The sequence below is a fragment of the Ostrea edulis genome, chromosome 1 (genome assembly GCF_947568905.1).
Source record: "Ostrea edulis chromosome 1, xbOstEdul1.1, whole genome shotgun sequence".
In the NCBI taxonomy this organism is placed as follows: domain Eukaryota; kingdom Metazoa; phylum Mollusca; class Bivalvia; order Ostreida; family Ostreidae; genus Ostrea; species Ostrea edulis.
This window is the reverse complement of record NC_079164.1, coordinates 38,482,180-38,495,518: the sequence shown is the minus strand read 5'-3', so window position 1 is coordinate 38,495,518 and position 13,339 is coordinate 38,482,180. Positions and strand designations below refer to the sequence as shown.

Genomic DNA, 13,339 nt, shown 5'->3' with positions numbered 1-13,339 from the left:
CAGGTCAGTCATCCTCCTCAGGGACTTCTCTCTCTCTTACCATCACAAACGGGGCAGAAAGGACATATAACTCTCATCCGCTCATGTGACTTTGAAATCAAGTGGTTTTTCCTGTCGCGGTTAGAGTTTAGATTTTTCTGGGCAAACCCAGCAGGCATACATCGCAGAGGACATGCTGAAAACGGAATACAGAGCACCTTTTACTTGGCGGAGGATGCCTATTGTTTCTCAAGGTCAAAGTATCACTTGTAGAAAAACCTTGTTTTCGTTACGGAAATTTAGTCACAAGCTTCCTCATAGAGGAATATAAGTTCAGTTTATATTAAACCTGGATTGGTTTACCATGACCTACTGTAGGGGTAAAAGCAGGTGAAATAGTTGTTCAGATTTCCTTTCGTTATGAATACCGGAATTGCCCTTTAAAAAAACTAACAACCCCCCCCCCTCTCAGAGAAATACATAATTAGTTTAATTTTCAACTTGATTGGTCCACCGTGACCTTCTTTAGGGCTAAAGTAGGTGAAATAGTTTTCTAGACTTTTTCTCATCATGGATACAGAATACAGATATTGCACTGACATTTTGTCACAATCTCAGAGAAATGCATTATCAGTTCACATGTCAGATAAATTGGTGCACCATGGCCTTCTTTAAGGCTTTTTACTATTCAGAATGTGTATGGTATCAATTCTGAGTGCATAATGTGCTTACAGGTCCATCGGGTGTATGTTTTACCGTTTGTGATACTCTTGTTGTATGTTTTGAAAAGGAACGAAGGTATGTTCATCGTCATACCTCGTGCTTGTAGCGACAGACTTGGACGAAGTGCAGGTAGGTTGCTTTATATAACTCCCAGCGTGTGTAAGAGAAGATAAACACGAACACTGAGTTTTTGTTCACATGAAATATTTTTGTTGTAGGCTTTTAATGAAGACTCAGCAATGCCCTGGCCTGAACATAATTTGTTGAGCCTCGTAACCAGCCTTGCTTTTGGCCATGATGGCTGTTGCCCGCAAACAGTAGGGTGTATAAACGTTGGCAGCCATATACCAAACATCTAACCTTAAAGTTGAGAAGGTAAGACCATCTTTCACACAGGTGTTAAACAGATATGATGCTTTTATCTAAAAGCACACTAACATTTTTACTGGGAATGTTTCGTTTTCAGGGGACGAATACATCATTTTGTCACTTGGGGCCTCTTCAAATTCTATCCCCCCCCCTTTTTTTTTTTTTTTTTTGCTGTGTTTCCTGCCTCACAGTGTTACAATGTACGTATTCGAGGACATTTTCATCACTGTGGAAATCAAAGGAAATCCAGACCGCGTTTAACTAAATGGATCGAAAGGTGACACCAAACACACTGTCGGAAGACAAGTGGAGAGTAGGAGGCTGCCTGTAGATACGAGACTATTTTATTAAGATCTTAAGTATTTATGATCTCTTTGTGTTTAGTGGGCCTTGATGCGCCACTTTGGGTCGAATTTTTCAACATTCCATCTAATGCATGGTTGATTGACACTTGTACAATGTCGATGGAGTGACATATGTCCTTCAAGTGCCTATTCATGGCTGATCGGATATTTTTAGTGAGTTCCTGTGGTAATAGCCACTGTGTGCTTCCATCATGTATCTGGATTTATTTGAATCTTTCGGCTTTGCCTCGCAGCTGAGTTAAGGCTTTCCTCATAAATACCAGTGCTGTAAAAATGTACTTTACCGCACTGGCACATTACATGACGTCACAATGAAAAATACGTCATGATGAAGGTCATGACGTACATATCTACCTTCCTTTTGCGGTTGGAAATGTCAAAATATTTTTTCGTTATATACCACCGCTGTCAAACAATAAACCGCAATCGTGTAAAAGTTTCTGTCAAATGGCATAGATCTATATTAATTCTCTTTGATAATGAAATATTTTCAATTTCTTCTTTATATGGCATAGATCTATATTAATTCTCTTTGATATTGAAATATTTTCAATTTCTTCTTTATATAACATACATAGTCCTATTGCACGCTCCGACGTCATGTCGTGTCAAAGGTCAATCGGGGATAGATTTTACATCCGGGCTCTCGCTCAAGTAAACATTGCGTTAAACGAAAAAAAACTTGTTCGTAAAAACTCGTCAGTTTTTAATCGACTAGGGTGCATTCATAGCATAAACGATCAGTATCGGTAAGTTCTAAGTATGCAGATAGCGATCGGAACAGAATTTGATTGAGTTACATTCATTGTCACATATCTGAACTTCCTTTCCTTTGAACTTTCTATATCGATATATGCCATATCGCATATGTGATATAACTTTCCACGCCCCCTTATATATCACCGCACGAGCCAGCTGACGTGAGGGAAAAAAATAGAATTACGCAATAAATTTTATTCAATGTATTACCAATACAATTAAAAACAAACGTGATAAAAGCGGATAACATGCAGTGCAATGCATATTAAAGATAACACTGCAGTTAGAAAGGACAAAACCACCGTCCGTCCGGGAAGATGGCGAAATGTTAGAAATGTTTTCCCCAAAATAACGCTCACACGAAGACTTTACATCCAGATGGGTATTAGGCATGTTAGAAATATTTTCCCCAAAATAACGCTCACACGAAGACTTTACATCCAGATGGGTATTAGGCGTCTCATCAGGATCCGTGTTTTCGGTCCCTGAAGAACATATCTTTTTGGGTGGCGGATCCAATAATTTACTGACTTTGCTCTGTTGAGTTGTAGAAGTCCGTTTATACTTTCTGACAGCATCACTTCTGTGTCCCGTTCTTTCCATAATTAACTGCTCATCTATCCCATTATTGTACAGGGACGTAGCACAAGTTCTCTTTCCTGAATGATTCGAAAAATTTCCGGACAAACCTGCCTCCGAGCACATATTTTTTACAATAGTAGATAATTTGTTAACGCCGACAACTTGGCTCGAAAATCTGGGGGTAGGTCCAGAAATAGGGCGCCTACAAATAAATGTAAAGGAATTTGTATAAATAGTAACAAGTAATCGGGGAATGCTTGAAAATAATCGCGTTACATGGTATTAAAGATAGCAACAAAAAAAAAGGGGGGGTGGTACATGAAACAAAGATAATTATAACATACCTGTAAAATGATCCAGGTCCAGACGATCCAATTAGATCCAAGTAATTTTTGTATATCAAATACAAAGATCTCATATCGGACGAAGAGCTGTAGTGCCTAACATGTTTTGCCTCTATTTTCCGTTGATGTAGCCCCCCAGAAAAAATTTTGGAAGTTTTCCCTTGGAAATCAATATAAGTTCCTTCTTTATCTTGTCCAAGAGTGAATTGGTCGCTTGTGAGAGAACGATGTTCGTCCATGCCGCGGAGTCCGAACAACTTACAATTGTAATAGAAAACAGTATTTAGCATCGATTTAGAAGATCCGCTCCCAAGCAAGTTTTTATCCCAAAGTAAATTTTCATCATCAGGTGAAATAGGATCAGCTTGCTTCTTTTTAAGTCCAATACCTTTGGACGATATTTCTTTCATCCGCGCATCAAGTGTTTTTCTAAAGTTGTAAAATCGTTTATCATTATTATCCAAAAAATTCAAATCTGTCACACCATTATCACGCATATATCTCAAAAGTCCTGCACTAATCTGATACAGCGTTGCAGCAGGATATTCGGAGCCGTCCTTTCGTCTGCATTCCAAAACAAAGCATGATAAAAAATGATTCAAATCACTAACATTCATCTTAGTTAAGTCTGGAATATTCCCTCTCCAAGCCGCCCACTCATCCCATGTTCTCTTAGCCCAGTTGGTATTTCTACGCGTGTTTTTGCTTTCTTGATTCGCGACCAGTTGTCCAATATCTGCAGTATCTACTTGTTTCACTGATCCAAAACGTTTGTTTTCAAGACTTCCTGAAATTAAATCCTCTGTTGACATGCCAAATTGTCCAAAATCTATGTCATCAAATTCTCCGGAACTTATTTCGGCAAGTTCATATTTATCTACGGCTTGGCTAAGTGATATATCGTCCAAATCATCAAAATTTGATAAAAATTCAAAATTGAAATTGTTGACTACGTCCGACATGTTGACCGATCTCTATTTATTTCAGCTTTAATCTTTTTACTGACGTCATCAGCTGTGAGGTGCGTCATCAGATATGTGACAAGTTGCTTACATCATAGAAGTCTCGTACTATTGGATATACAGTTTCATGGGGCGTGGAAATCTCGGGCGCTCCGCGCCCTCGATTTTCACGCCCCATGAAACTGTATATCCAACAGTACTCGACGTCTATGATGTAACCTATACATATTATTTTTTAATATAATCTTTCTTGATTGTTTGCCGCACGTCACACACATATCTTATTGCCTATCACTCCGTGTTTCGTAGTGAATTATATATTGATCTATATGTTGTTCGCTAAACCTTTTTTTTCTGTGTTAAACCAACAAGGAGCCCAGTGTTATACACTATAGAGTGGTGACAAAAATGAGTAAATCTTTATTTTTTCATTACATATTTAATTATTATTCCACCTTTTCCAAAAATTCTTCTTGTGTCACTTAAATTTTGAGGAAATTTACAAATGGAAGGAGAATTTCTTGCACTTTTTTGACTTGTCAATTTTCATCTATCAATCTTCAGAGATGAGTTTATATTGATTTAGCATGAAACTTTTCGGCTTTCAACTTACTATAAGGATATGTAGTAGTGACGATTTTTGAAATGTTATACTTGTGTTTTTTAAATGTTATTCCTTAGAATGGAACATACTTTTGTTTTAAATGTCATTTCTAAGAATTGAGAATTGATGATCTGAAATATATTTCAATAAGAAAGTTTTAAGGAATTCTGCAAGTCAATAAAAATTTCCTCAATATTAGTCCAGAAGTGACACAAAGAAAAGTTTTTTTTTAAAAAGTTGGATTTCAATAAAATAATGAGTATATAGTGAGAAAATCATTTTGTCACCACTTTGTATTGTACAGAATATAGCTCTCTGATAAAAAAAAAAAATTGGAGGGGGGGATTTATTATCAGAGAGTTCTGATTAGAAGTATTTTAAGGTAAGAATTTTAGATAATCATCATTGATTTTTATTGTTTGCTTGCAGAATATAATGTTAGATCTCATGGTGGTAAGAAATGCATCAATTTTGACAGTTCTTACTTTTTCCATTCCTTTCATTTTTTATTGTTTGGTTTCGTGTGCAAGTTTGCAATTTTTTATCAACGCATTTAGAAGTTAATTCTTCCACAAATATGCCCGGAAGACATTGTTGTGTCAGTGGATGCAATAATGGTGACAATAAATTGAAAAAGTGGAAATCTGAATTATGTGAACTTCATTCCTGTAATTTTGGAACTGGGAGATGCACATGTGATCCTCCATTCAAATTGTTAACATTTCCAACTGAATCCAAAGACAAGTATGCCCGAAGCATATGGATTCGTAACATTAATCGCCAAAATCAGTATGGTGAAATTTGGAAGCCAAATAATGATTCCAGAATCTGATCCACTCATTTTTATACGCCCGTCGAAGACGGGACGTATTATGGTATGGCGTCGTCCGTCTGTCTGTCCGGACCTTGTGGGCAGGATACAGACTGAACCATAAGCCCTAGGACTTTACAACTTGGTACATTTGATCACCATGATGAGAAGAAGATGCCTATTGTTTTTCAACGTCAGAGGTCAAGGTCGTAGTATCACTTATTAGGAAAACCTTGTGGGCAGGATACAAACCGAACCGTAAGCTCCAGGATATTATAACTTGGTATATTTGATCATCATGATGAGAGGAAGGTGCCTATTGTTTTTCAAGGTCAAAGGTCAAGGTCGTAGTATCACTTATTAGGAAAACCTTGTGGGCAGGATACAAACCGAACCATAAGCTCCAGGATATTATAACTTGGTATATTTAATCATCATGATGAGAGGAAGGTGCCTATTGTTTTTCAAGGTCAAGGTCGTAGTATCACTTATTAGGAAAACCTTGTGGGCAGGATACAAACCGAACCGTTAGCATATTTATGAAGTAGCGCATTCTAAGGCTATCCCTCTTTATATCTTGATATCCATTTCTACAAGCATAATAATGAATTAGCTCTCAGAGGAAAGTGGTAACTTCACTAAAATATGAATCCCACTAAAATATGTTTTCCTTGAGCAAAATCTACGGGTGTATTATGCCACGTTGGCGTTGCTCTTGTTTGGATTGTGAACCCACCCCAGGTAATCCATACCCAACACTCCATATGGGGCATGTGGACAAAGTTATCATGGGGAGACAACCACCAAAGTAGAGATTTTTAGAAGTTCCTCACAAGAAAAGAAAATCAGTACCCTCCGATTCTGATATGACAAGCGAAATGGACATCACTAAAAATCATCTGATTGATCATGATTTTTTAGAGCATTGCGATACATATGTGTACAAAGACGGAGAGATTAGAAAACTAAAAGATCAAATTAAATGTCTAAAATCAGAGTTAAATGTGTGCAAAAAGAAAATTTCTATTCAAAATAAACCCAAAATTAGCAGCATGCTAAGCTTACTGAGCAGTGATAGGAAAGTGAAATTCTACACATGTATCCCAACCAAGGCTGTCTTTAATGCAGTGTACAATGCAATACAGCCCATTCTCAAAAATGTACGATATTGGAAGGGCCCATCCTATCATTGCACAACACTTAACTACAAAAAAATTCAGAAAACCAGAGCTTGTAGGAAATTGAACCCACAAGAAGAAATGCTCCTCATATTCATGAAAATCAGACTTGGTCTTTTGGATGAGGATTTAGCTGATAGATTTCAGATATCTAACTCTTATGTGTCAAACATTTTCACAACTTGGATAAAGTTGCTGACAAGATACTTAAAATGTCTTGTGTTCAATGTACAGAAGGAAATTGTAAAACAGAACCTGCCCCCTGCATTTAGAAATAACAAATACTCTCAGGTAAGGCACATCATTGATTGTTAAGAGGTATTTATAGAAAAACCCCAAAATTTAGTGAACCAGAATCAGTGTTGGAGTGATTACAAACATCATCACACAGCAAAATATTTAGTCAGCATCAACCCATCAGGAATGATCAATTTTGTATCAGAATGCTGGGGTGGCAGGACCAGTGATAAACATACAACCTTACATTCCGGGTTTATGGATCTTGTAGAGCCATTTGACTGCATAATGGCAGATAAAGGTTTTAGTAACTTATTACAAAGTTTCACACTTCTTCATGCTACCTTGTTGACCCCTCCTGGCAGGCATGGGGTAAGTCAGATGCCTGCTAGTGATGTCAGGAAAACCAAAGAAATTGCAAATAGACGGATTTTTGTAGAACAGGCTATTAGGAGAATGAAGTATTTTCGCATTTTGAAATTCCTCTTACATTGTGTCAACACCTTGATGACATTTTAAAGATAATTAGTGGCATATGTAACATGTATCCCCCCTTCCAAAGTATTGGTGAAAATAAAAGTATTTATCACACGTAGCTTCTTGTATCCTATGTGTAGGGACTGAAAATTTAAATTTCCCTTTTGACATGTTGATTTGAGATAACTTATGAATTTGAATTGTTTGAAGAAATTTATTTTCTCTTCTGTGCTTTGTACTTGGCTATAATATTATGCTTTCTTGCAGATATTGAATAATGAAACACTTTGACTTTTACAAAATGTGTTTTCAGCAACTTTACCCATGTTGTGAAGTTTATATTATTTAAAAATCTCACAACAGGGGATGCTTACTCCTCCTAGGCACCTGATCCCACCTCTGGTGTGTCCAGGGGTCCGTGTTTGCCCAACTATCTATTTTGTATTGCTTGTAAGAGTTATGAGATTGATCACTGTTCGTTATCTTCACCTTGCATTTTAAACATTAATGAAATGCATTTATTTTTTCACTTAAAGGAATGAAAAATGCATGTACAGTGTATTAAATTAATAAAATTGCAAACAAATAAATCATTATCATTATTACTGAATTCAAGTCAATGATCACGCAATGGAATGGAACATACAGTCCATAATAAACAAGAGGTACTGTGAGCAATGCTCACTAAGAATACCCCCCGCTTACCCCAATCTCCCAAAGGGTGTTGGTAATAGGTATAAACTACCTCTTTTCTGAGTGTAAAAAACAAATGGCATGACAAACTTTGGGTATTCTCGTTTGTAGGGAGAAATGGATTATCTAGGAACACAGCATCTCCATGCGATGAAAAAAGCCGTTAAAGAATTTAAATAGAAACCATATTGCTACTTCGATGTTCAGTGCGCGTGACCTTTGACCCCCAAATCGATAGGGAACATCTTCATCCCATGGGTAGTCTATATGTATGATATGGTGACTGTAGGTGGAAAGGATAACGCTTTAGAGCCCGGAAACCATATTGCTACTTCGATGTCCAGTGCGCGTGACCTTTGACCTTTTGACCCCCAAATCGATAGGGAACATCTTTATCCCATGGGTAGTCCATATGTATGATATGGTGACGGTAGGTGGAAAGGATAACACTTTAGAGCCCGGAAACCATATTGCTACTTCGATGTCCAGTGCGCTTAACCTTTGACCTTTTGACGCCAAAATCGATAGGGAACATCTTCATCCCATGGGTAGTCCATATGTATGATATGGTGACGGTAGGTGGAAAGGATAACGTTTTAGAGCCCGGAAACCATATTGCTACTTCGATGTCCAGTGAGCTTGACCTTTTGACCCCAAAATCGATAGGGAACATCTTCATCCCATGGGTAGTCCATATATATGATATGGTGACAGTAGGTGGAAAGGATAACACTTTAGAGCCCGGAAACCATATTGCTACTTCGATGTCCAGTGCGCTTGACCTTTTGACCCCAAAATCGATAGGGAACATCTTCATCCCATGGGTAGTCCATATATGATATGGTGACGATAGGTGGAAAGGATAATGCTTTAGAGCCCGGAAACCATTGCGTCTACAGACGGACGGACAGACAGACGGACAACCCGATTCCAGTATACCCCTCCCCCCCCCCCCACAACTTGTTGTGGGGGGTATAAAAATAACTGTATACATCAAAGTACATGAACTATCATTGTAGTTTGCAATACTTGAATATTTAGCTCAGTTTTAAGTAAGCTCATGTACAAGATTGAATGCATTTTTTTTACAATGCCATGATGTTAAACACTTTACATCTTTGTTTGTAATACCAACACAATGAAAGTGGTGCCACAGTTAGCACAAGTCACAACAAATGCTACGGTCTTTGAGCTCAGTCACTTCATTCACAATGGCTCTTTTGCATTCTGGGCAAAAGTATGTGTCACCTTTTAAGTTGTCAATTTCTATTGGCTCTGCTGTTTGAACATTTGAACTTTCTTGAGTCGGGAGAGTTTGCAAAGACCTAGAATTAATCTCTGGTAATACAAAAGAATGATAGAAATAAAAATACATGCACACAGTTATTCACACACACACCCATTTTTTTTTTATACCCCCCACAACTTGCCATTTTTTTTATACCCCCCCACAACTTGGGTATACTGGAATCGGGTTGTCCGTCTGTCTGTCCGTCCGTCCGTCTGTAGACGCAATGGTTTCCGGACTCTAAAGCATTATCCTTTCCACCTACCGTCACCATATCATATATATGGACTACCCATGGGATGAAGATGTTCCCTATCGATTTTGGGGTCAAAGGTCAAGCGCACTGGACATCGAAGTAGTAATATGGTTTCCGGGCTCTAAAGGGTTATCCTTTCCACCTACAGTCACCATATCATACATATGGACTACCCATGGGATGAAGATGTTCCCTATCGATTTTGGGGTCAAAAGGTCAAAGGTCAAGCGCACTGGACATCGAAGTAGTAATATGGTTTCCGGGCTCTAAAGGGTTATCCTTTCCACCTACAGTCACCATATCATACATATGGACTACCTATGGGATGAAGATGTTCCCTATTGATTTTGGGGTCAAAAGGTCAAAGGTCAAGCGCACTGGACATCGAAGTAGCAATATGGTTTCCAGGCTCTAAAGCGTTATCCTTTCCACCTACAGTCACCATATCATACATATGGACTACCCATGGGATGAAGATGTTCCCTATCAATTTTGGGGTCAAAAGGTCAAAGGTCATGCGCACTGGACATCGAAGTAGCAATATGGTTTCCATTTAAATTCTTTAATGGCTTTTTTCATCGCATGGAGATGCTGTGTTCCTAGATACCTTTTGGATCATAATACTGAAGTTTTACCTATTACCTACACCCTTTGGGAGATTGGGGTAAGCGGGGGGTATTCTTAGTGAGCATTGCTCACAGTACCTCTTGTTTTTCTAGCTACAGTGTATAGTAGAGCATATGTTACATTCTGTAAGCAAGCTTATTCATAAGAGAGATAATTTTGATAATGGCATTATACCATACTATTTTAAAAATTTGTATTTGCTAAATTGCACTATTTGTATAATTACAGAATATGTAAAAGTTTTAGTAAACCTACCAGCTTTACCATGCTTTGATTTCTTAAAATTCATGTCTATGATTTGTGCAGGTAGTAGCTTTTTTTTCAGATGGTTTCAGCCATGAACATATGCCAGAGGTGCATGATGTTAATTCTAATTTGTTTGCTGATTCAACACGAAAGAGTAAACCTGCCACATGGTTACAAGTTTGTCCAAGACTGAAAAATAATGCATATGTATGTAAATAAACCATGCATCACTGGTCCCTTAAAGAGACACTACAGCTCATTTTCCACATTTTAATAAAGTGTTTTTAAAACCATGTATTGATAAAATGATAAATTTCATATCGATACTGACAATTTTGAACAATTGGGATGCATCAATTTACTCTCAACTGCGCTTTGAAGATCGTTCGGAATTCAAAGATTTCTTCATGCTGACTCGGACTTTTGAATGCTTATTTACATCACGTGGTTTTGAATGACAGCAAAGGTGTTCTGTAGGAAATTATTTAAATTCCCCTTCAAGGGGGTCCACACTCACCTTTCAAGTATAAGATTATTCCCTGCTCCTTATAATAAGTAATTATAAATCATTATTTCAACAGAAACCTTCCATGTTCCCACTGACCGATGTTTTTACAACTAACACGTGTCGTGTTCAGATAAAAATAGCACTTACTTTTAAACGTGGTGTCTTAGCAGCTAGTCTCAATGGCAGATTTAGGGGGCCAGGATCCCCCTCCCTTTTTACCCCACAGATTGTGAATGAAAATCCAAATTTTGCACCAAAATGGTCGATTACTTTGGCTAATCTTTGACTTTCACACCCCCTCTTCGGAAATCCTAGATCCGCCACTGAGTTACATGTGTTTCTCCGAGGTCTTTGTTTTCCAACAGTCAAACTGATACCAAGGTAAATTTTATTTCACGTATGAGTTTTATCTCATTCTAATTTTACCTCTTTTCTCACAGAATCTGTCAAAATTCTAGATCTATCAACTACACTTTCTCTCTCTGGACGACATGCTGCACTGTTTACTGTCTATGCGCATGCGTCTGAAGATTGAAAGGAGGAGACTCGATATTTTGTGTATAGGCCATCAAAAAGTATTAATTTTTACGTTAAAACGATAATTTTTAACTTTAGATAAGTGTTATTTTCGTAAAGTTCATACTTTCAACAATGCAACAAAAATTGAGAAAGCGCTGGGAAAATTGTCATTTCATGATTTTTGCGCAAAATGAGCTGTAGTGTCTCTTTAACTATTAGTATCTATTAAATATAATCAGCTTGATACACACTTACTCTATTAGATTAAACCATCGTGTTGATATTTTCATAGCAAGTATTGTTTAATGTTTATTTAATTTTGGAGGTGGGTCAAAATATATAAATACACTGCATGCCCACCATAAATAAGTATACACTTACCAACATAAGTTACTTGTGCATACAAAATATGAGTTACATCACAGAGACAGATTTTTCTATCCAAAATACATGACTCTTATTATATAATTAGATGACATTAGGCTTCAAACTTTTAATATCCTTATTCTTTTTTTTTTATCAAAATATTTCATTTTTTGAATTTTCTAAAAAGAGATATTTAATTAAGCAAACTTTTATCTTGAAACCAATTCAAGCTAATTACTAATACACATCATTGTGTATTTCATGTGTACTTCATCATAGTGTCATGAAAACCTTTAAATAAATCAATACTACAATTTAACAGACTAAGCCAAAAATATTGAATGTCCATTATTGTTTCACTTATATTGAAGTTGTACCCATAAATGGTTATTTTACTGAAATAAATTGAAAGTCAATTCAGTTAATTAATTTGTTTTTCCTTTCATATTGAATATTTCATTCCATAATGTGTAAAAAGCTTATCTGTATACTTATTTGTGGTGGGTATTGTATATATGTGGGTCAAATCATTTAAGTGATTACACAATATAAATGGTTATACACATGTACTCATGAGATTCTGCGGTCAAACTCTGTGATGGTGTATATCTTGCACGTAAATAGCAGTATGGTGATAAAGCAGATATTGGGTGAAAAAAACTTCTTTTAACCATCCTGATGTATAATATTCATATGCTTTTCCAATCTTGTATTGGTTTAAATGCAGACGAGCCCGATCCTCGCATTCAGATTTCATCAAAAACGTTGTTACATCAGTTATAAAAACTGGTGGCCAATGAGACATTCCTTGTTTTTCATCCTCCCACTTATCAAAAATTAACAAAGGATCAGGCAATACAACATCACCAACTCTAAGTAAAGAATTGTATGAATCTAACTTTGATTTCTCTATTTCTACAGCTGTAGGTAAAATTGGCATATGCAGTTTACTTGCGGCAAAAGCGAGAGCTATAAGTTCTTGTTTGTTCCCAGTTATCGACAGTCCCCTGCTGCTCAGAAATGAACGCAACGTCTCTATTTTCCAATGAGAGAAATCATCTAGATTACAACTCTGATCGCTAGTGTCCATTTTGTTTCCAAAAAAATATATAAAATATCAAAATTACAAAAAATGTATATAATATACCAAAATTACAAAATGTCAATCAAAAATGACCGCGGTGTTCGACTTTAAGAATAACGCAGGCATCCATTGTTGTTTACGTTGACACCGATATCCCCGATTGACCTTTGACAGCATATATAATTAGCTGTAACAACATGGCGATTTCGTACGTGCAATAGGACTATGCTACAGTAATATCCATATTATATTTTGATCTTGATATCGCCCCTAATCTGCACGCATACAGTCAGTGACTTTCACAATGAACTCATTTGTATAAACAGGGTTTCCGTACATACAAATGTTATCATTGGCACGAC

The 13,339-nt window shown here is 36.9% G+C and overlaps 1 protein-coding gene and 1 pseudogene across 1 annotated transcript; both read right to left on the bottom strand.

Moving 5' to 3' along the window:
• Nucleotides 1-2,393: 2,393 nt before the first annotated feature.
• On the bottom strand, nt 2,394-4,092 carry LOC125647931 (uncharacterized). The gene is made up of 2 exons (XM_048874801.2): nt 3,122-4,092; nt 2,394-2,979 (listed from the first exon to the last, which is right to left on the bottom strand). Exons 1-2 carry the CDS (start codon nt 4,081-4,083, stop codon nt 2,394-2,396), a joined length of 1,548 nt encoding a protein of 515 aa, XP_048730758.2. The 5' UTR covers nt 4,084-4,092.
• A 5,147-nt stretch (nt 4,093-9,239) lies between these two features.
• LOC125658346 (uncharacterized) lies at nt 9,240-12,993 on the bottom strand (annotated as a pseudogene).
• Nucleotides 12,994-13,339: the final 346 nt, after the last annotated feature.